Genomic DNA, 25,104 nt, shown 5'->3' with positions numbered 1-25,104 from the left:
AAACATGTCTCAGCTTCATCACTTGTAAATATCAGAAAGATTTATTTTGTATATAATGCAGGGTGACTCACACACTTCAACATGTATCATCATTTAGAGTTAGCAGCTTGACTCCATTAGCATGATCACTAGCGTGTAGCAGGCGAACAGCAGTCATTAAATGCTGTCTTCAAATTCATACAACAAACACTGTGAAATTACAAGTTAGCGGGCACAAAAAAAAAGTCCCCCGACAATCATGAGGTCTTTTGTCATTTGTCTTGTTCATTTTTTTTTTTGCTAGGTCTAGTGCACCCTCTGGGAATCTTAAGCCATTTATTATTTTTCACCTAGTGCATTCTTATTGTTTCTGGTTATTAAAACTTAACATATCTGGCTAAGACTGAACATATGAGGAAAACACAGAAAATACTGACAAGAATCTCCTAACTACTGTGACCCATTTCCAGACCTCTAATAAAAGTACTCAAATTGATTTATTTTTGGCCTAATGCTTCATTCATAATTTTCTTTTCATTGAAAGGGGGCAGCTCCAGAAAGCAGAAGACAACGAGTAATTGAATTTGAAAACATATTTTAGTTACTGCGCAGCTATTTTCATGCTCACATGATTTAAAATGATGTAACGTCATCGTATTCATCTTTACAGGAACAAAGGAGACTCTTATCCCAGCATGTTTTGAGTCTGTTGACATGAACAAAATGAGTGTAGCTCCAGCACAGATTATCACGTCTTCACCAGCTCCTGCTCTGGTCCTCAGGGAGCAGGGCTGCTATCAGTACATGACGCCCAGACACCGAGAGCCCATTAGGGGATGAACAATACGCCTCCACCTCCCTCCCAACTCAGAGCACACCAAGAAGGTGAAGAGCTAAAGGAGACTCTTGCAGTGTATATGTATGTGTGTTGTATGTGCACGTGTCTCACCTCCATGGAGATTCGTCGGTGGACTCTGTTCCTCAGACAGACTCCAGTTGGAGACTGGACCTCATCTGAAGATGTTCCCGATGCCTGATCGCTTTCCCCGTCAGAACCCATCTTCAGGTTCTCGTGCACAATGTCTGAGAAGAAAAAGATTAAAGAAATTACATAAAAAGTACACAGGAAAAGATGCTCCTCTCAAAAAAAAGAAAAAAAAACTTATTTCAAGCAACTTTTACCTTGAAATAAGTGAACAAAAATCTGTGAATTGAACAAGTGAAAAATGTCTTGGTAAGATTTCTTGAAATAAGATATGATATTTAGAATCTTGAGATCTTAAAATTAGCTGGAAAACTTATTTTAAGCTATATTTTACCAGGATTGTCAAGCTTAAGTTTCTTAACCCTGCTGTTGTTCTCATTTACGGCACCAAAAATATTGTTTCCTTGTCTGAAAAAAAAACTAAAATTCAGCAAAAAATTCCCCAAATGTATTTGCAAAATCTTCAGGAAGAAAATTCCTTAAACGTTTTATTTAAAAAAAAAAAAAAACAATCCCCAAATTTGGCAAGAAATTAAAATTTAAAAAAAATATATAAATTGTAAATATTTTCAAAAAATGACGAAAAATCTTTCCAAAAAATCCTAAAAACATTTAAAGTGATTCCATATCTATCAGTAAAAGTTCTATTTTCTTCAGAACATTCAGAAAAAAATCAACCAAAGTCCAGTGAATTTTGCTGGATTTTGGTTGTTTTTTTCTGAATGTTCTGAAAGAAACATTTTTTTAAGATTTCTTTTTTTTTCTCATCAAAAAATGTTCAAAAATTTCCTCAAAAATTTCGAAAATGTGAAAGTTTTCATTGTGAAAATATATTTTCTTCCCATATTTTCAAACTTTAAAATGGGTCAATTTGACCCACAGGACGACACGAGGGTTAAAACAAGATAATTTCAAGACTGTTTGACTTAACAAGACATTTAAGATGCGTTGTCTTAAAACAAGTCCCTCCATCTTTCTGAAATGTCACTTGTTAAGTGAATTTATCTTAAATCAATTAGAATTCAGACCTGATCCAGTCCATCTAATGATGAATAACCTGCTGCCTGCAAGCCTGAGCCTGTGGCCTAAGGCCACAGCTACTGATACCCTTCATTAGACATTCATGTGCTGATTATTTTCCCATCTGTTTTATTAATAAAATGACAGACAATAGTAAAAATCTTCAAAACAAAATTTCATTAAGGACAGGTTACCAAAACTAGTCAAAATGAAAACAATAGTGAGGGAATTCTATGAACAAGGTAGAAATCCCTTCTAAATGCATTTCCAATTTAAGTTGTAAGAGAGAAAAATCCCTTCTCCACCTTTTGTGGTCTTTTTTAAAGCCTTGCGTGATCTGTTGTCTTAAAACAGATTCTTTTTTGTAATTATATACCAAAACATACTTAATTTACAATGATACAAAACAGAGAAAAAGCAATTTTTTACATTTTAGAAGTTGGACCCAGCAAATGTTTGGTATTTAGTTGGATAAATGATTCAAGTAACTATTTGTTTTAGGAGTTGAACTTGATCAGCACGGTATTAGTTGACTCTGGGAAGTCTAACCTGAAAGGACCAGATGTCACAACTGTAGTGGTATTCCAACGTTATTTTATGGCTCCATTAAGTCAGTGGTTCCCACACTGGGGGCAGAGTCACTGCAGGGGGCAGGATGTGCCCGGGGTAATAATGCTGCATGAGACTTGGGCCTTGTCCACACATGCATGCACTGCAAAAACTCAAAATCTTACCAAGTCTGTTTGTCTTATTTTTAGTCAGAATGTCTCATCTCACTTGATTTAAGATAAATTCACTTAACAGGTGACATTTCAGCAAGATGGAGGGACTTGTTTTAAGACAACGCATCTTAGATATCTTGTTAAGTCAAATAATCTTGAAATTATCTTGTTTTAACCCTACTGTTGTCCTGCCGGTCAAATTGACCCGTTTTAAAGTTTGAAAATGTGGAGAAAAAAAATACAGCGCCCTCCATAATTATTGGCACCCCTGGTTCAGATGTGCTGAAAACCTTAAAATAAATTCTACTTACATTGGAGAAGCATACTCTCACACTGAAAATTGCAGAAAAATGTATTATAGGAGAACATTAGGTGCTGTTTTGTTGGCAAAAGGGGGTTGTACAAAGTATTAACATCAGGGTTGCTAATAATTGTGGCACACATGATTTGATGTAAAATAATTATTTCATAATGTGTGATTGTTTTTCCCCCTGAATAAATGCACTTGAATTAAAGGTGGAACTTTGCTCTGTTTTTCATTGTGGACCTATATTATTTTGAAAAAAATGAATTTATTAGAAGCAAAAGAACACATCTTAACCAGGGGTGCCAATAATTATGGAGGGTGCTGTATATTTTTACAGTGAAATTTCTGATGCCCACATTTTCAACATTTTTGGGAAATCTGGTGGAAAAAAGAAATGTTAAAAATGTTTCTTTAAGAACAGTCAGATAAAAATCAACCAAAATCCAGCTAGATTTGCTCGTTTTCCACAGTATTCTAACTGGGCAAACACAGGTAATAGAAACTGTGTTATTTAATGGACCAGAGGACCATTGGTAACATCATCAGTACCAAGTCGGAAGGTTTTCTGTTTAAAAGCTAATGGATTTGGGAACAATAAAGAAGCAAGACTATGCTCCAGTTAGAGAGATTAGCTCAGACAGCAAAAAGACAATTTAGAAGAAAAAAAAACTGCCGTCCTCATCAGACAAATGCATCACCAGCTTTAACTAAAAAGTCTATTGTGCTCTGAGGGTCACTGTCAATGCTGGATGTGTCTTTTGGCACACTTTAACTTTCAATTTTTATTTGCACAACAGAAAGAAATTAGAACCAGACGTGACAAAAAACTTACTAAGAGAAGCCATGACAAAAAACAAAAAGTATATTTTAAGAAATTTTCATTAAATTTAAGAACCGTACAAACATCAGTGTTCTGGAAACGGCGTGTCGCTATACAGACTTTATGAAAGTTGAAATTAGCATCTTTTTCAGCACAGAGCCCACCGTCTCCTCTCAGCCCCTGCTAACCTCGGGGGCCAAAGATTAAACACCGCAACCTGCACCTCTTCCTCCAGGGCAATAAAACTACTACCAGCACCATAGCACAGCAGGAGCTGATGTACAAACCACACGCCCACCCTCTCCTCCACACACATGCACAAATGCACTCGCAGTTAATGAGTAGCCAAGGCTGAGCTGTTCTCTGTCATCAGTGTGCCAGCGCCTCCAACCATGCAGTCTGTCATCAGATGCAAAAGGCACAAAAACGGGAGGAGACGAATCTCTGCACCGTTTCGGTTGATGGAGATTAAATATTTCAAACATGATAATCCTGATTTATTTCTTTAAATATTAAGCCAAAGATGATTCATTACAGTTGTTAAGTTTAGATTTTCAGAACAAATTCTGCAGTTTGCATCCGAACAGAGCTCTTTATTTATTCATCATATTAATGAACTTCTCATTCTTAAAGTGGGACTTTATTGCTTTGTGGAGCATCCAAACCCAAAGGCTTACAAACGATGTGAATCTGTCTGTGATTATCTGGTTACAAACCTAATCTCCTCAGATTATGAAAATGTTGTTTCACTTTTAGAAACTAAAAAGGGTTTGGCCTGTTCTGTTCCACTATAGTTTATGTTTCTAGCTGATGTGATTCTTCGCCATCTGAACATTGGTAGAATAACTTAACAGCCTTGCTGTAACTCAAGTTTATCTGCAATTAACCCTGTTGCTCTAAAATAAATAAACAAACAGAAAAAAGAAGAGAAAAAGGGAAGCAGAAAGCGAGAAAATGTGTGAAAGAGGCTTTTGTTGACCAAGAAAAGAAAGACGAGAGCAAAAGAGAAGGAAGAGAAGGAAAAATGGGAATTGTCACAAGGTTTCCAAGGAGATGAAGGAGAAGATGGATGGCTTTTCTTCTTTCCTGCCCTCTTTCTCCAACTATTTGTCTGTCCTTTGCCTGTACAACCAGTCTTCTCTAGCTGCCTAATTTATCAGTCACAAGTACACACAGTATTGTGCATAAACTAGTATACGCTCATCAATTACTTGACTCCTCACAGTATCTGTTAATAAAAGCCTGGTACATACACAGGAGTGCTGGCGGGTCCTCAATTACAATTACACAAACTCTGTTCTCAACTACACTACTGTTCAAAAGTTTTGGGTCATGTAGAAATGTCCATATTTTTTTTTAAAGAAAGCAGTTTTTCTCAAAAAAGATAACATTAAATGAATTATATATCCAGTCTAGACATTGTTAATGTGGTAAATGACTATTCTAGCTGGAAACGGCTGATTTTTAATGGAATATCTCCATAGGGGTACAGAGGAACATTTCCAGCAACCATCACTCCTGTGTTCTAATGCTACATTGTGTTAACTAATGGTATTGAAAGGCTCAGTTATGTTAGCACATGAATAAAAGCGTGACTTTTCATGGAAAACATGGAATTTTCTGGATGAGCCCAAACTTTTGATTGTAGTGTAGGTTGTTTGATTTGTTCTGTCTGCTGACGATCACATGATTGTGATCCTACTACAAATCCATCGCTGCGGACTTATCAGGACTTATCCGTCGGAAATGATGCAACAACTGAGCAGCCTTGGCGGAGTACTGCCTCTCTGAGTACTTTTGTAGTTTATACAGGTTTCATTTAAAAGTCATCCAAAATAAGTAGTTTGTATTAATCAGATTCAACAAAAAAAACTCTGCAGTCATGAAGCCATTAATGACTCAGCTGCAACCAGCAAAAATTCAGATGAACTGGGATGAATTGCAGGCTGTGCTTAAAATTTATTTGAAATGAAAGCAGTACAAAATCATGTAGAGTCACCATTTTTTCCAGTATCAGTAACTCTGTCGGCACTTGGAAAAATGCTGTACATGTTAATTCCAGGTTTTATTAATTTTTATTAAATAAATCATCTAAAAACCAAAGTAATGCAACCAAAATTGAATTACTTTGGTCTTTCACTCACTGTTTCCATACAGTTGCAGGAAATAAGCCCACAGTTAGTAATAGCTTGAGGTTTAGAGGGTTAATATGAGTTTCAGTTGTATCGTTTCATTCTCCTTTAGCTGTATCAATTTACTGGTAATGCCAGGCCAACACTTTGCACTGCCACTGCTTTCCATTAGCACCATTCACATGCTTAACATGTCATTTATTATGACATAAAGAAAAGAAATGGGTGTTACTTGTCACCAGCGGTTGTCGTGACCACAACTGTGCCTTCTAAATTGTATCTACAAAATAAGACAGCTGTTGAGAAAAAGAAAAGGTCTATTCTTTTGATAGTGGATAACTTTGAAATATTGCAGAGAGTAAATGAAGGAACAGTCACAGTGAGCTGCTGAAAATCTGCAAGTACTGTACTTGACATCTGCTTGGCTGCACTGTAAACAGGCATACAAATTACTCTTCAGTTGCATTATTCACAAATATTTGCACTTCTGGTACATGGAGTATTTAACCACACTTGGTGTCAACAGCAGAAAGCAGGGGTCCGTAAATACTGTTTGAGGTTCATTCAGTATGTTCATGACTGCGTGCACAAGCTGATACATGTAGAAAAAGTTTTTTGTGTGAAACTTTCTAAATGTTTCTGTTTATGGAGCATCATAATATTAGAATGTGTAGAATATTATTTATGAGACATGCTATTACTCCTTTATTCCGGAAAGTTCTTTCTCTCCCTGTTTTTCATTCCTCCTAACCTACTTACTGTCTCTACATAAACACCTCGCAAACAACTCACTCCTGCCCCACTTTCAGTCTTCAACTTTCAACTTGTCTCCTCTTTAAAAACTTCCAAATGATCTCTCTTCCTTTATTTTTTTTACTCCTCTGTCACTTATTTACATGACTCTTCTTCAAAAACCTCACCCATGTCTTTCACTTCCCACTTCTTCCCTTTTGTCTGTATAATCCTCTTCTTGTTTTCTCTTTCTTTTGCAAGGTTTTTTAGGCAGCGCTTCATCTGACTCCCCCTCTATTACTCAGACACATTCCTCTACAACCTGCGTTTTTCTACCTTGTCTGCCTTTTCTCCAAAGCCGTCGAATCATCTAATCTGTCCTACTTTCTTTCCCTTTCATCCTCCTTTCACTTTCACATACCTCTCCATTATCTCCTGCTATTTTATATCTTCCCTCATCCTCTCCAAAAACTCGCAGAATTCTTCCTCTCAGTAATATTTTCACTTTCTCCCAGTGTTCCTTCACCTCCCACCATCCAAACCCAATTCTTTCTTTTCAAAAGCCCTGAAAGCTGATTTCTAATCTTCCTCCCACATTGTTTTCCTTTTGCTTCAACACGTCTTTAATCTCCTCTTGCCTCACCTCTTCCTTTCTCCAAAAACCTCGAATAAGTTCATTCTCCACCCATTTTTGATTTCTCTTTCGTGAACATCTCCACACATCCTTCCTTTACTTCCCTCCCCCTTTAAAGATATGTTGTGTGTGTGTGTGTGTGTGTGTGTGTGTGTGTGTGTGTGTGTGTGTGTGTGTGTGTGTGTGTGTGTGTGAGAGAGAGAGAGAGAGCGAGAGAGAGAGAGAGAGAGAGAGAGAGAGAGAGAGAGAGAGAGAGAAACTGCAATCTCTCTCTGTCTTTCTGTTACATTTACTTCACTTTTTGTCTACCTTCTCTCTACGGTTGTTAGCAGCTTTGCTAATAAGCACACAGAGTGTAGCAGCATTATGTGGCACATCAATGTCCTACTTAACTGTCCTGTTTTTAGATCCAAGTCCTGCTATGTAGGCCAGGGTCCACTGTGAGGCTCAACAGGTCATCTGGTGTTCCACTCCCTCCAAAAACTAGCTTTAGAGAGGCACCAGCAGAAATCTCTCACTGTAAAATTGCTAGCATTGTGTGGAACAGCTTGTTTGCAGAGTTGCTAGTTATAGCTACCTGGGTACATGGAAAAGATCTGTTCAACAATGTTTGCTTAACATTTAAGGCAACATCTGTCTGGTAGAACAAGCTAAAGATCACAAATTTTGCTAATGATTACTAACAAGACTACTCTACAGACATGCTAGCAGGTTCTGAGCAAAATGCTACTGTCAGTATGCTAACATGGTGATGTTAGTTTAGTCGTAGTCCCATGAAATATGCAACATTTTCACCACCTTAATTTAGCATCGTGTGCTAACAGTTGTCATTTGCTAGCTTTCGTATGAAGTATTTGGTCTAAAAGTACTGGAGGAATTCAAATTATGACCTGATGATGGTGCCACATTCAAATGATAAACTTCAATAAAAAGTCAGGGCGTGAACAAAGTCTTTCGGAATTCATCATGTGGGAACCATGAACATCCGTAAAAAATGTCAATATTTCACTGGATCTTCACCAATGGAGCTGTTAGCGCCACATGAAAATCAAGCACTAACCAAAGTCAGTTGGTTTCAACCTCTATAAATCGTAAGTGCATTACAAATTTCCATAACTTCCTGGAAATTACAGTGCTCTGGGAGGTTTGTATTTCTTTAAACCAATCACAACTATCATGGGTGATGCTAAGACCAGGATTCAGCAATGGTGCCCCTAAAAGATAGTGTTGGGGGAACTGTTTCTGTGGAGCATTTGAACACAGGGAGAAGACCACCGTCATTAAAATAGTACTTGTACAGACAAAAAAACCCAGCAGGGCTGTTGCACGATGCAAATATTTTAAAAGTAAGAAATTTTCATTGTCTAGATTGCTGTTGTTTCCTGTAGCATAGGAACACACTGAAAAGTTTGGGGTCACTTAGAAATGTCCTTATTTTTGAAAGAAAAGCAGTTTTTTTTCAGTAAAGATAACATTAAATGAATGATAAATCCAATGTAGACATTGTTAATGTGATAAATGACTATTCTAGCTGGAAACAGCTAATTTTAATGGAATATCTCCATAGGGGTACAGAGGAACATTTCCAGCAACCATCACTCCTGTGTTCTAATGCTACATGGTGTTAGCTAATGGTGTTGAAAGGCTCACTGATGATTAGAAAACCTTTGTGCCGTTATGTTAGCACATGGATAAAAGTGTGAGTTTTCAAGGAAAACATGAAATTGGGTGGGTGACCACAAACTTTTGAACGGTAGTGTATATGGCATGGTAGGAGACAGAGAAGCATAAAATGTGCTTCAGGAATGTCAGACATACACCAAAAGTCTGCATCTAGTGAGTCAGAACGTAAATTACCCAATTACAGACTCTATTAATCATAATCATTTTCTGAAACCTCAGAAAAGTGATTGAAAATGTTGAACAGTATTTCCTGAATTCAAAAGTGAACTATTTAAACATCTTGTTTTGTCTGGCCAACAATCCAAAAGATATTCAGTTTACATGATGCAAAAAAAGAGATCACGACAGTGACGCTGGGATTACAGAATGAACCCACAACCTGCAAATGGTTGATAAAGAAGCTCTGAGGACAAAATACCAGAGTTTACATGCAAAAAACTGTGTTTGTCTGATTTCTTTGCGGCTGCATGGCCCCTTATTAAAAGCTTATCCAGTGCTCCAGAGCTCATCTCTTTTACTTCACCACTCCTTCACTGAATATTCAAAATAGCCTAGTAGCATGTGCACTGTGATACCCATAACATTTGGTTTCTGTGTCCCATGAATCATTTCATCACCCCATGGGCATTCCCAACCCTTAGCTCTAAATCTGCTGCTACTTTGAATCATCTCGACATGATCTGTCTTCCAATCCTCAGGATGAGACTCACTGCTACGGATCAACTGTGATGAATCAATTCACACAGGAAACAGCATCACATTTGATGGAGCCCTCCATCCAGCTGTCACTCTGGTAAAAACAAACAAAAAACAGCCCTTTTGAGGATGAAGAGAGAAATCTGCACATGGGAACGACGCCCAGTTACTCTGGCAGGAGTGGGTTTGCAAATGTGAGGAAGAACGACGGAAACCTCAGGATCGTGACACTTTTCCTGTTTGTTCCCAGATGCCATCTGCTCTCCTACTACTCACTTCCTTCCATGTGTGTGTGTGTGTGTGTGTCGTGTTTGTGAACACGTTTGCATCTCACCCAGGCGGCTGCCGTTGCGTGGCATGGCCATGAAGGACCCCAGCGTGCCACCGATGACGCTGTGTGGCCGACGCAGGGGCGGCTTCTTGAAGGACCCGGTGTACTGGTGCAGAAAAGAGTGCATGCTGTGGGAAGTGGGGGGGCGGCCATTCCTCATGAAGGGCTCTGAAACACAAGTAAAATGTCACCGTTTCAGGTTTTATGGAAATCAGATGCAACACGAATATTCAGGTACAAACATGGAGCAACACGAAAAATCACTTTCTATCTTCTTCCACCCTTCGTAGTGTGTTCTCTATTTAAAGTATGTGGGCCAGAGATTTGTTTAAATCAACAGAACCTTATTTAACATTTAAGTCAGGATGAGAAATTTCAAAGAATACCAACCGTCAGGCACAATTATGGAGAGATGTGTATAAATAAATGTAAGAGGACATTAAGTATACCTACAAAGTTACGTAATGATGCAATAACTTAGGTGTGAGGAACTTATTTAAACCCGGACTGAGCAGAAGAAAAAGCAAGTAGAAATTCATGTGAAGGTAATTCTGTGTGGTTTCGGGTAAGTTCTGAAATTTGTGAAAGGCTGAGCATCTAACATACATTTATTACACTGACTGTTTGGGGCGAAAGAACCCTAATTCTCTGAGGAAAATTGTTGTGAATCATGCAAGGTCAAATTAATATTGACCGCCATCAGTGTGTGAATGTGTGTGTGTGAATGGGTGAATGTGACGTATCTTGTAAAGCGCTTTGGGTACCTTGCAGGTATTAGTAAAGCACTATATAAATACAGACCATTTACCATTTACCGTTTACGACATCTTTAAAGGTGCTGATAGGTGGATTCAGTGCAGTCTTCTTCAGAGTGTCATCCAACGTGTGATGACGTGCCATTTTAATCACAGGTCTGTCAGACTGGCCATCAGCCTAACTATTTTATAGTAAGAAACAACAAAATGAACATAATCCAACTGTAACTGAAAGCTTCCCAGCATGTTAATCCTCTGAACCCCAAAATCCACTGCCAGGTTTGAAAGGCATGCTATATTAAAAATGAATAAATATGCAAAAAATCATACATTTTACCAAAGCTATAAACTGTAAAAATTGTTTCTCAGATTTTCATTTGTCCAACAGTTGAGCTTAAAATCTTGATACTTCATTAAAATCTAAAAAAACCTACAGCTTTGTCATATGAGAAATGTGACATTTTCTGGCTGAAGTAGGCTGAACTGCAGTGTTTCCATAGAGCAGAGGAAACAGGGAAACAAATGTTGTAAAGTATCTACAGAATGCAGAGCCACCATTTTTCTGATTTTTTTGTGAAGAACAAAATGAAGAAGTTCAAATTATTTAGCTTTTTTGTGACATATGGCATGATAACTTAGGCCGCATATAAGACATGTTTGGGTTCTCTTACTTCTAGTCATGGTTGTGTTCTTTCCATAGGGGCGCATTACTTAACATCACAGTGAAAAATGAGCCTACAGTGAGTAAAAAAGCAGCAGGAGAAAGAAACACCGTCAAACTGCCTGGATTCCGGAGGTATTTATTAAAAGGGACATGACAGGAGCATCTTAATTAATAAAAACCCACTGCCTGAAAGACAAACACTGCGGTGGACAATAAACAGTAGTAATGCTAGAATAATTCTAGCCAAAAGGCATGTATGTTATGGTGCTGATAAGCAGGACATGAACTTCACTAAAAGGCCTCGATTAGCAATCAAATTGCCAATCTTAGTCTCTTAGGAAACCATGTCAACAAATATTACAACCCAGTGTTCTCCCAGTGGGCAGAGTGGCTAAAAGTCCAGTAACATCTGCATAAAAAAGGTCAAGCCGTCTATGTTTCTATCTTGAAGTGTAACAGTCAGGCTAAGACTGTCACGTCTCATGGATTTATGCTGTTGCTCGTGTCAACTTTCTTTACTACATCCAACCTTTTAAACTCTGAGCTGACAGACTGTGCTGTGTTCCCACATGTCTACCTTGCACATTAATATAAAACTGCTTTCGGGTGCTTGTCAAGCATATTAGAACTACAAGTTCAGCACGCACAAGTGTTTTTAAGAAGAATGTGCAAATGTCAGGGTTAGCAGGGATTTTTGTGACATTTTATGGGCTGAGTATGAAAGCTATGTTAACAACTTAGACCTGAAGTTATATATTTCTTATATTTTAATGTATATGCTGTTTGTTCATATGTAAAAACCTATTCAACTCTAACCATTCCTATAAAATAAAACATAAACAAAAAAGAGGAAAAATCTTTCAGTGGCTACAACTGTCAAGTATGTAGATAATAAGGCCAGCTATACATCTTGATCATTTAATACAGGGGTCCCCAAACTACAGCCCGCCTCTACATTTGGCCCGGCCCCCTGAACAACACCGGAGAGACATTATGATTTTTTTTTTTCAGTCTGGCCACGCGACCGAGACTAATACACACATAGAACGTGACATTCTACTGGAACCTTCAAAAGGTTCAGTGTTTCCTGAACAAATGAATTACAAATGAATTAGTTTCCACTAATTTTCCCCAAAATATTCTTTTTGCCACATGATCCATAGGAGGCTCCATGTCATTCTGGAGAAAAATATTCTAATATACAGCATGTAGTATACATAAAATTTTGAGGGTTAGAGGCTAAATGTGTCTATATGCAAAATCTGAACCTACTGCCAGCAGGAGATTACTTTAGTTGACCACAAAGACTGAAAGTAGGGATGAAAATATAGCCTGGCTCTGTATAAGGTCATAAAATCTGCATACTCCAGGTCTAAAGCTTTGCTAATTAGTGTATTTTAGTGTTTCCAGTCTTGATATTAAGCTAACTTAAACAGCTGCTGACTGTACCTTGTATCTAACAGACGGATATGACAGTGATACCGACCTTCCTGTCTAAGTCAGAATGGCTTCATAAAATTATTAGTTAGTATGGAGACCTGTGGACTTGATGAGACAGCGTATACATTTTCTTTCATCTATCCTCATTAATAAGTCATTTATATTTTTGTTTTAACGAATAAATTTTAAGCAGACAACAAACAAGATGTTCTGAACTTTTACCTTCCTCACTGCTGACTATAGTTTTATTCTGATCTACCAACTGATACTTATCTTACATCTGTACATACTGTAAGCCCTTTTGGACAGACCAACAATCAAATGACAGGGGAAATGTTTTATAAAAGATGGATGTGTGTGTTCATTTATTTTGACAGCTGTCAATCATAAGTGTGAGCCAATCACTTTAATCACAGCTCATTGGGGATACGCTGTACTGAGACACTAAAACAGGCAGAATGTTGTGTAACAAAGAGAAGTAAAGAAGAGTGCTTTTGTCCGTGTGTAAATGTTTGTCTATAGTCCACCCTCTGACCTGCCAAACTTCTGTTTGAGTGTGTGGTTAAGTACCGTAGTTCCTCTGCTCTTATTTCTGCTACATAACTTCACAGAGAGCTACTCAGTGGAAGTCCATTACAGCTGTTAACTGACACACAGTCTGAACCATCTCTCTCTTCATCAGCTTAAGTCCTTCATAATTTAAATACCTCTAGGAGCTGTTCACATACAGAAAGCTCTGTGTGTAGGTTACACGTGCCTGCTAACGGGCATGGACAGGAAAATACTGTAAAAATCGGACCAGTGAAATTTCCTTCCCTGGTGACTCTGGCACTGATTTTCTACAAGCATATGAGGACTTTTTTCAGCATGGAGTTTAGCATCATTTTGTATCTTTAAAAGGTTGTTTTCTTTTATTTTCTCCTTAATTTCATAGAAAGAAGAGAAGAAGATCGACATGCAGTGAAAGTCAAGCTGTCTGGCATTTGTGGGCTTTTAATAGCTAATATTTTTGCATAATCATAAGGATTTTTATTTGTCTTTTAATTTATTTTTCAATGTGTACAGCACTTTGGTCAACAGTGTTGTTTTTAAAGTGCTTTAGAAATAAAGTTGGATTGGAATGATTTTACCAAGTTTTTATTATTTGGAGCAGCTTTATACATTATTTGGGCAGATTTTACAAAAAAATTGTTTTATTAACGTGTAGCTTGTACTTTTTCGATTTTTACGTATTTGTTGTCTAAAAGATATTTTACATATTTATCCATACTGTTGTGAATGCTTCAGAGCTTTTTGCCAGACAACTTCAAAATTGTAACTGTAACAAAATTATTTTCACTAGATAGTTCCTATTTGTTTACTAGTTGAAGCAGTTTTATAAAGTATTTCTGGTATTACCATAGCCAAAAATAGATGAGCTGCTGTTGCTAAAAGCACAGGAAATATTATTTTTAAATTCTAATGAGATTCTAGTTTTACAGCAGAATCCTTTTTTAAAAAATGCATTTCTAAAATTAGATTTCTTCCAGGATTTTAGAAATAAAAACTGAATCCAGGATGTTGAAGCCTCACCGTTGTCCTTGGTGCCGCCGTCCTCGATGGTCATCTGCTCAGCCAGTTCAGACAGAGACTCGTCGATGGTCTGGCTGGGGCGCAGTGTTAAAGACAGACGCTTCTTAATCCTCTTCATCTTCTCCATGGCAGGGCAGCACACGGCCTGGGGAACATAGGGACACAGTCAACTTTAATACAGCAGCAACGGTCCTATACACAAGTAGACAAATCTATACAACATTCTGAGAACTACTTTGGTTGTTGTTGGGTTTGCGTGCACACACAGCATGGGAGATTACAAGAGCACTGGTGGAGTCCAAAATATCTCAGCTCATGAATAACGTAAAGCTGCTTTTAATCCAGTATTCCTTCACTCTGCAAATGCTTGAACAGCACATGAATAAACCATGAACAAAGCATGAATAAAGGATGAATATCGTAGACTTGAACACAGCTGTTTTCACTTACACACACATTCACACTTTTAAATGGGGAGAAATTAATTAGGTCTAATTGAAGAAAGTCGAATCAGTTTGCAGACACACACACACACACACACCTACACATGTCTGCAAACACATACCAGTATTGTTCCAGACGAGTGTGTTTGTGTTGACGCAGCAGTCGCTCAGGTCACAGGAAACACCTTGCTCAATCTGCCTCAAGCCAGTCCCTGTTCATTGTGTTGCTGTGTTACCACCCCGTGTATGTGTGTGTGTGTGTACAAATACAGTGTATGTGTGTGTGTATGAGGAAGGGACATGCTGGTTGAATGGAGGAAATGCAGTGAGGAAGCAGCAGCAGAAATGCCCCGCCCATCCCGCCTGACCCTCGACGCAAAACAAGCTGACCTCATCCTCACCACCGCTCTCCTCTTTCGGTGTCTCTCAAGGTTGTTAGCCCGCCTCGCGCTCATGAGACGCCATCTGCTCATCTGCACACACACATCCCCTCAGCAGTTTGTCATTCATGACACTGCATGCTGAGACTCGCTTCATCAGTGTCATCGTGTGGGGACCTCAAGATCACACCAACACAGAACCACGGCCCGTTCATCACATTCTGCACACTACATTTGCTGGTTTGTGTGTAGTTATATGACCTGAATTTGCTCTAAGCTGGCTGCAGCTGGTCTAATTAAAGCCCAACAGGCTGCTAGGAGGAGCTACTTTAGCTTCTACACTGCAAAAATTCAAAATCTTACCAAGTCTGTTTGTCTTATTTTTAGTCGAAACATCTCACCTCACTGGACTTAAGATAAATTGACTTAACAAGTGACATTTCAGCAAGATGGAGGGACTTGTCTTAAAGATCGTGTCCGGAGTTTCCGTTTGTTTTCAATTTATGTATCATTGTTTAACAAAGCTTAAATGTGTTAGTCTAGTTCGATACTATAACATAATGTTAGTATGACGCGATATGAAAATTTATTCATGAGCTCCGCCTTCCTCTCATAGACCCCCATGTTATTCCAAAAAGCGCCGGTCGCTGCCGACCAATCAAGTTCGAGCTTCAGCTTTGTCATGCTGTCAATCAACGGTTACGTGCTCAGCAAGCAAGCCCATGCAGAGGTGCGCGAGCTACGCACTACGCAACCGCGTGCACATTTGTTTTGCTTGTGAAGGAGAGAGCATCAGGGATCAGCAACTTCCAGAAAAGTTACCAATCCCATGGCTTGTCAGGCCAAGAGACTGCAGGACGTTTTTTGGCTCGGGGTGCTCGCGTCGCTCCCCGACCACGGCCTCCATAGCCCGCCTGACGGCTTCGTTTAGATGCCCGACCTCTGGAGGAAGATGTTGGGGTGTCTGGGACACACTCTTCGTCAGAGAAGTCATGCAATTCTGAACTCTAGATAGAAATAAATAAACAATGTAACACATATACACGCGTAAATGCACTAAGTTTGATAAACAACGTCATCGAGAGGGATACACGAGTGTAATCACATTGAAACTTTACTCGTTCGTCCTAGCAGATTCATGTTATTTTGGTATTAGGACAAGTTAGACTCAATACAGAATTCTAACGTAATTCTTTTATTATTTACTAAATGTACTAAATGTAGAAGAGTGGAAAACAGCAAAACAGGCAAGATGCTGCAGCACTCCGGGCACTCCTCTCAGGTACTGCGCGCGTGCACAAATAAAGGGGCGAAATCAGAGGGAGGGTGGGACCAACAGTGTTTTGGGAGATGCTGCGATTCAAACTCCGGACACGAGCTTTAAGACAACGCATCTTAAATAGCTTGTTAAGTGAAACAATCTTGAAATTATCTTGTTTAAAACCTCCTGTCGTCCTGCTGGTCAAGTTGACCCGTTTTAAAGCTTAAAAATGTGGAAAAAATATTTTCACAGTGAAGACTTCCACATTTTCTAATTTTTGGGAAATGTTTGAACATTTTTTGGTGGAAATAAAGAAATATTTTAAAAAATTGTTTCTTTAAGAACATTTGAAAAAAAAAATCAACCAAAATCCAGTGAATTTCGCTGGATTTTGGTTGATTTTTTTCCCCCAAATGTTCTTCAAGAAAATATTAGACGTTTTACTGATATATATGTAATCACTTTAGATATTTTTTAGGATTTTTTTTGGAAGATTTTTATTCATTTGTGAAAATATTTACAATTTTTGTATTTTTTATTATTTTTTAAATTTTTATGTCTTGCCAACTTTGGGGATTTTTTTTTAAATAATAATTTTCTAAGGGAACCTTTTAAGGAATTTTCTTCCTGAAGATTTTGCAACTTTTTATAAATTTGGGAAATTTTTTGCTGAATTTTTGGATTATTTTCAGACAAGGAAACAATCCTTTTTTGGTGCCGTAAATGAGTACAACAGGAGGGTTAAGACACCTAAGCTTTACAATCCTGGTAAAATAAAGTTTAAAATAAGTTTTCCCAGCTAATTTTAATATCTCAATATTCCAAATATCATATTTTATTTCAAGAAATCTTAACAAGAAATTTTTTACTTGTTCTGTTGGCAGATTTTTTCACTTATTTCAAAGTAAAAGTTCCTTGAAATAAGTTTCTTTTCCTTGTTTTGAGAGGGGCATTTTTTCCAGTGTAGTGGTAAAACCCAGTCAAATGTCTGATTTAACTGCTGGCATTGTGGGAAATGTAGGTGCCAGTGTTGACCAAAAACGCGATTTCTCAGAGAACCCACATTTAGTTATGAAAAAAGACCATTTATCAAATAATCCACTGAAAATATTGAAATTGCCAAGTACTTTGTGTCTTTGCCACCTGGGTGATGTAGGTCCAGTGGACGCTGTTGTGGGAGGTGAGCAACTCTCTCTATGTTGCATGTTTCTGAGAAGTTAATGGCCTCGTGGTTAGTGCTGCAAGATGAGATCAATTTGGGTCTACATGGGTCAAAATTTTAGTATAACAGCAAACAAATGTGTCTGCTGTAGAGATAGACCGATATGGGTTTTTCAGGACCGATACCGATACCGATTATTAGTAGTTAGAGGAGGCCGATAACCGATATTTGGAGCCGATATTCATTTGCAGTAAAAGTGTAAAAATCTGCGTAAAAAAATTGAATAATGCAAACACTGAACTTCATTCAAATGCCTAAAGCATGTTTATTGAATCACACAAACAGAAAATAATAGCTCCAGAAGCACCTGAATTTCCTAGACTCAGAAACATCTCTTATAAAGTTGAATAAAAGGTTAAATAAATAGCTCTTTGAAATTTTTCCACAGAAAATACAGTAAAATTTAAATATAACTACAATGACTTGTCTTTGTTTTAAGTTCAAACACAACAAAAATACAGGGAGTTCTCAGGCTCAGCAGCACCTCTTGTAAAGTTAAATAAAAACTTAAATAATAGCTCCCTGAATTATTTTCACAGTAAATAAAGTAAAATTTCAATATAACTGAAATAATTTAACTTTGTTTTAACTTCAAACAAAAACAAAAAGTGCAGGAGTTCTCAGGCTCAGCATTATCTGTAGTAAATGCAAATAAAAACTTAAATAATAGCTTCCTGAATTTTTTCACAATAAAGTAAAAGTTCAATATAACTGAAATAATTTAACTTTGTTTTAACTTCAAACAGGAGTTCTCAGTGCAGGAGTTCTCAGGCTCAGCAGTATCTCTAGTAAATGTAAATAAAAACTTGCTTCCAGAGATTTTATAAAGTAATATCATTTCTGAATTTTACTCTCTCATCTTCCCGTTCATTTTCAGATCATAGGACCAGAAAGCTCATAGCAACGTTAGTAGTCTGAGTTGTAGAGTTTTTCACGTGACTTTAACTACATACTATTCTCCACATTACATACCATGATTTCCGGACTATTGAGCGCACCTGAATATAAGGATCCGAATATTCGGATCTCAAAATAAATACGTGCAGTAGCATAACTCAAAAAGTCATGGACGGATTTTCACCAAATTTTTACAGGATGTCCGGAAGAGTAAGAGTAACAATCGATTAGATTTTGGAGATGATCCGGATCACTGTCTGGATCCAGGATTTTTTTTGAAGGTCGAAGGACGGCCATCTCTCAATTGTACAGACAGAGGTCGCCGGATCAATCCCAGGCGACGGCCGAATTCCGCGCGGCCAGTTCGGCTTGCCCGAGTGAGTCGGGACCGACGGAACGAAGCGGCGGCGACGCTTACGGTACCGTCACGTGCGCGCGCAACGCTACCGTTACGTGTGTGCGGCGCCGCCGCCGTCAAAACACTGTGCTGTTACACTGTACATGAATGTTATGCTTTGTGCACAAAGATCCCGGGCGACGGCTGAATTCCGCGCGGCCGGTTCGGGCTGCCCGAGCGAGTCGGGACCGACAAAACGAAGCGGCGGCGACGCGTACGGTACCGTTACACGCGCGCGCAACACTACCGTTATGTGCGTGCGTCAAAACACTGTGCTGTTACACTGTACATGCATGTTATGCTTTGTGCACAAACTGTTAAAACTAAATTAAATCCGTCCATTACGTTTTGGGTTATGCTGTTAACAAACACACAAACAGACAGACAAACAAACTCCGATTGGTCATCTGTACAATTGAACGATGGCCTGGCGGAGGTCTGCACTCTCCGAGTGCTTTTCTAGTTTGTGGAATATTTTCATCTGTGTGTAATAATGAACCCGGAAATGTGAGTCGCGCTGTGTACATTGAAGCCGTGTATAGAGAACGGATGGATGGATATTCGTTGTTTGTCGGACAAATGTGTTTATATTACCCGCTGTGGTAATCACATCTGAAAGTGGTTTATACCGGCGGATTCATGAGAATCTAAGCTTTCCATTGCCGTATAGTGTTTGTATAATCGTTTACAGTTTCAGACATTTAGCAAATTGCTTATGCAGATCTCAAAGTGTACCGCGGGCGGGACACTGAAGCGCAACTGAAGCGCAACGGGTTAAATAATTCACAGACATGCTGGGACGTAATACGAGTTAGCAGAGCTGCCGCTAAGGTTTACTCTGCTCTTACGCTATTCTGCTGCTCACTGTAACGTTAGTAGTAGTTGTGAGATGCAGAGTACTGGGATGTTCATTACAATTTCGGAAGAGCTTTCTGCATTTCCCTTTGACACGTGTTTTCTGTCCGGAGCTTCTCACACAAGAAAACTTTTCCTCTCACTCTCCAGTGTGTATGAGGACAGCTTCTTCTTCGGAGGCTCTGCCTCTGCCGCTTAACCAATCAGAGGACGGGGTGAATAGTGCAGGAGACAGCAGGCACAAGAGAGAGAGGCGCGGCTGCATCTGAGCCGAAATAACCCAGTTTTAAATTGATTTCTTCATATCGGCCGGTCGGATTAAAAAAAGGCCGAATTTCCAAATATCGGTCGATCTCCAGTCTGCTGTCCACTTCACTACACAGTAGGTCCAGACATTAAAATCTACTTAGCAGCTATGAGCCAGACTACAGTAAAGACACTTATCCTAAAACCAGAGGTATTCCTGCTACACTGAAGAGCCACAGATCTGAAAAACTAACACTACACTCCTAACACACTTGATAATACCTCAGTAGAAGAGTTGGTTCTCTGAAAGTGCTGAAAAAAAAACAGAGTTAACTTGAAAACATCACTTCAGGACAATTTTGTGCACAGATGTTCACAGACCAGTGCCAACCAGATGGACTCTCGGGTACTAGATTTGGCACAAAGTAATTTAATGCAAATCCAGCTTAAAACATACCAAATTAAGGGGGATCCTGATATCTAACAGGTGCAAATGCCATCTCAGCCAGCCCAGACCTCAACTGTATGTCAATCCTATGCTCGTTTTTCCCACATTTCCTGTTCTCTCTCCACTGTCTGTGCCTAATAAAGGCATAAACGCCAAAACAAATGGTGAATTAAAAAAAAAAGACAATGTATCATGTTTGGCATCCTAAGCCTGACCACAGTGACCCACTACAACCAGAGATATTAAAAACAGCTATGTCTCATAAAAAAAAAAAATCCTGGAAGACTGACAAAGTTCTGTCTTCTCATTACATACTGTCATTTAACGCAAATAACAGAGCTTCGATGTGAGTCACCAAACTTCCATTTTTACTCTTTACAAAGCTGTTAATACAGCACAGAAAAAACACATGAAAAATGTTGACCAACTGACACGAGCACTCACTGAAAACCTAGCAAACTGCAGCTTCACAAATGACCACTGTATAGAAACTATAAACTAATTCATTTACTTTAAAGCATTATAGTTTTGGCCTTTTTTTAAATCACTTACGGACCATTTTTAAAACCAATTTTCACCCTCCCACTCTGTTAACCTGTGTGCGATTAGCCCATTTTTGCAACGGAAGTGTGTCATGCTGGCCCTGGTGGCCATATCGGCATGCAGATCTGATGGTGCCACACACACACACACACACACACACACACACACACACACACACACACACACACACACACACACACACACACACACACACACACACACACGCTCACAAAAAGCAATCAGACAGTCCAGAAAAAAGGGAAAAAAGAAAGGAAAATCCACCTAACGAGGTTAAAACTCATGCTCGTAAACATCACAATACATGAATAAAATGACTGCATTGGAAAACACTTTGACACAAACACAATCTCTCCCTCATAGTCACACAGTATGTGAGATAAGCGCTCTTTGTCTCCCATACAGAGAAGTGTAACAGAGCCGGGTTTTATCTCTGCAGCAAACCAAAACAAAGAGACTCATGTGACGTGTGTGTGTGTGTGTGTGTGTGTGTGTGTGTGTGTGTGTGTGTGTGTGTGTGTGTGTGTGTGTGTGTGTGTGTGGGGAGGGGATTTCGACATGAAAAGCAGCACAAGCAATCTGAAAGGGATAGAGAGACACTGAGGTAGATGTGAGCCCCCCTCGCTTTCTCTCTTTTTCATCATCAGCATCTCCAGAAATTCTCTTGCACACACATTTTAACCCACATTCCCCACATCCCCCACTCGTCTGCCCCCTCCTGGATGCCTCCCAAGTGCATCCAGGGTAGTCTGGAGGAGGGGACTTCAAAGGACGAGAACGTGGGAGGGGGGGCTGAGGACAAGACCTAATTAATGGGCTAACTATTACACACACACTTTGCACTTTTCCCTCCTCCGTTTCCTGTCGTCCTTACTTTCTCTTCCCCTTCTTTTTTTTTTTGCGTTTTTCCCTCTTCTTTCCCAACTCCAAAATCAGGATGAGGTAATGAAATGGAAAATGTGGCTTCACATTTGATCCCAGAGATGTGGGTGCAAGTGTGAATGTGAAGAGGAGGAGGAAGAGTGGGAGGAGATAGAAGAAGAGGAACAGCGAGAGAAGGAATAGGAGGGAGAAAGTGAGTTAATTTCAGCAAACGGAGCCATAATGGAGCCTTTGTGTTTGGTTAAGAGCCATGAAATCACCCGAGTGACTGCTAGCATGTACAGTGCAGCTGAGAGAGAGACTCACTGAGGGTGGTGGTGCTCAAACTCGACATGAGGTTTGGTTTCAGTAGCTACAGTTTGTGTTTATGACAGTTTTGGGAATTGAAAGCACTGACTTTGCAGGTGACCAATGAAGCATGAGTGCTCCCCAGATCCTGCTGGTCGTAAAATCGGTGTTGCCTTTGTAATTACAAAATTTAATTAGCTGTCAAATCCAACCATACCTAGCTGTCGTCTAAAGAATCTAATTAAACTGACACTATGAGTGGGTGTTTTTTCCTATGACCTAGCTGTAAACTATATGTTATGTAAAAACTGGAGGACCAAGGAAGCCTGGAGAATAATGGCATTGATCAGAGGGTCCCTGGCCCATGGCTGGCTGGCATCATCTTTCTCTTCTTCTTCACAACTTTTAATGTCATCTCTCCACTGTCTGCTCTCTAATATACAGTGCCTTGTGAAAGTATTTGGCCCCCTTGAACTTTTCAACCTTTTGCCACATTTCAGGCTTCAAACATAAAGATATAAAATTTTAATTTTTTGTCAAGAATCAACAACAAGTGGGACACAATCGTGAAGTGGAAGGAAATTTATTGGATATTTTATACTTTTTTAACAAATAAAAAACTGAAAAGTGGGGGGATCATTCTGCAGTTACCGTTTTCAACGAGCAGCAGGTGCTGCTGTGAGCTTCTCCCCCTCCCAAAACACAGGCTGTCAGTCCAGTAACCCCGCAGAAGTCCCAGTGTCTGATTAGAGCAGGGCTCCAGACTGCGACTAAATGGTCGCATTTTGCGACCAAAATTTGAGCCAGTGCGAGTGAATTTTTCATCTACTCGCGCAGGTGCGACCAGTAAATTTGCCGATTTTTATTTTTGAGTATTTTTTGTTGCTGACAAACTTCTGCTCCACACTTCAGCCCAGTAGACAGTAATGCGCAGATGAGCTGGTTGACCAACTGACATCAACTCCAAAGAAAGGAGACGAACACCAAAGAAGAAGGCGACCGAGAGTGAGAGCGGGGGGCGAATAACGGTGAAGTTCCTGCTGTTTCACAAAGCCTTCATTTACGTTCAGCCTTATTTTGAACACAAAATAAGCCTGAACGCTCCTTTCTTGTCTCCATTCCAGCTGCTTCTAAGTTTAGACACATCCTTTGCTAGAAAGCAACAGCGTGGAACCATTTTCTTTCGTCTTTCCGTGAATTTTCGGACTTTTCAGCAGCGTCTTCGTCGTGTCAAGAAACCTCTTCTTAGAGAAAAACTTCCTGTGCTGCTGGAATGGTCACAAAATAAAAGCCCGTAGCATTAAAAATACGCCTTCAAAATAAAAGCCTTAAAGTAACGGTTATTTTAGCATTAGCAAAACAAAGTCTTGCCAAAATTGATGAACTGATCAACATTTATAAAATTTATAAGAGTAATTTACACGCGATTTGGCGATTTTGGTATCTGGAGCCCTGGATTAGAGGACACATCACTCCGTGGCCAGACGGCAGATGAATCGTGCAAGCGCAAAGTCACTACAGATCCCATCCAGACTTACGGAGCATGATATAAATGAAAGTATTTCTTCTCTGTCATAAACCACAGCATTTAGCCTCTAGTACAAAAACATATTTTGGGTGTTTTATACTCACTTTTTGGTCTCTTCCACAACGTTATTCCTCTCTCCTACAACGTTGATTACAATTATATGCAAACTGGGAAATATGCAAATTAGGTGATGACGTCATTTAGCGACTTCTAGCGACTTTCCTTACTGAGGAGTTGGCAACACTGTGTGCAGGTTTGAGATTCATCGGGGTCCGTGTGGAGGTTTAGCAGTTGCTGGGCTCAAGAGACTGGGACAATTTGAAGATGTTGATGAGTTGATGTAGATGGACATCTAGTTCAACTAAGTTGTGATTGTAAAGATAAAAAGAGACTGATTTTTTTTGTAATGAGAGACTGATTATTTCGATTCTAATGGTAAGCAGGATGTAAGAGAAGAGCTCATTAAAAGAAATTGACTTCCTGAGAAGTTATATTTATCTTTTTATTTTATGTAAACAACACGAAGTACGGGCCAGTAGTTTTTTGTACGGGCTACCAGAAATTTAGATTTGGCAGGAGTTGGTGGCCCGTATTTTCCTGTACGGGCCACCAGAGATTTTGACGAAGCTTAAACACTGCTGAGATGGAGCGGCCAGAGTCGGCTAGCAGAGAACATGACTCCGTCATATTAACGGAGCTGCGCAAATTAAGACAGCAACATGCCAAAGCAGCTAGTGACAACAAGAGAGCAATGGCTAGACTTGAAATGAACATGAAAGAACTTATGGAAAGAACAGCATCCCTGGAGCAAAGAATGGGGCACGTGGAGGAAAGAATTGGAAATACGGAGGACAGGGCGACGCGACTGGAATGCTCAGCTGCCTTCCTACTCCAGCAAACGGCCAAACTGTCAGTTAAGTGCGATGACTTGGAGTCAAGAATGAGGCGCGACAACATACATATTCACAGCATCCCAGAGGGCGCAGAGAAGAACGACACCATTGACTTCATAATGGTACTTACTAAGTCCAAAATCCAAATCACAGGCGACATGGAAATACGGATCGAGAGGGCGCACCGGTCACGGGTGGCTAAACCCAAGGACAGCGTGGCCCCGCCAAGAGCGATCATTGTGCGCTTTGTGGATTACAGAATTAAGGAGTACACACGTGGACAAAATTGTTGGTACCCCTCAGTTAAAGAAGGAAAAACCCACAATTCTCA

At 39.4% G+C, this 25,104-nt stretch overlaps 1 protein-coding gene across 2 annotated transcripts in view; it reads right to left on the bottom strand.

Moving 5' to 3' along the window:
* Positions 1–25,104, bottom strand: part of cdk17 (cyclin-dependent kinase 17) — an 84,657-nt gene that overhangs the window by 20,066 nt on the left and 39,487 nt on the right. For both annotated transcript variants that reach the window (XM_051954143.1, XM_051954154.1), the window contains exons 2-4: positions 14,473–14,617; positions 10,045–10,209; positions 929–1,062 (exon numbers count right to left, since the gene is read on the bottom strand). In XM_051954143.1, coding sequence (XP_051810103.1) covers positions 929–1,062; positions 10,045–10,209; positions 14,473–14,599 — 426 coding nt within the window. In that variant the 5' untranslated portion in view covers positions 14,600–14,617. The remainder of the gene's footprint in view (positions 1–928; positions 1,063–10,044; positions 10,210–14,472; positions 14,618–25,104) is intronic.

The sequence above is a fragment of the Acanthochromis polyacanthus genome, chromosome 1, assembly GCF_021347895.1.
Source record: "Acanthochromis polyacanthus isolate Apoly-LR-REF ecotype Palm Island chromosome 1, KAUST_Apoly_ChrSc, whole genome shotgun sequence".
In the NCBI taxonomy this organism is placed as follows: domain Eukaryota; kingdom Metazoa; phylum Chordata; class Actinopteri; family Pomacentridae; genus Acanthochromis; species Acanthochromis polyacanthus.
This window is presented reverse-complemented; position numbering and strand designations above follow the sequence as displayed.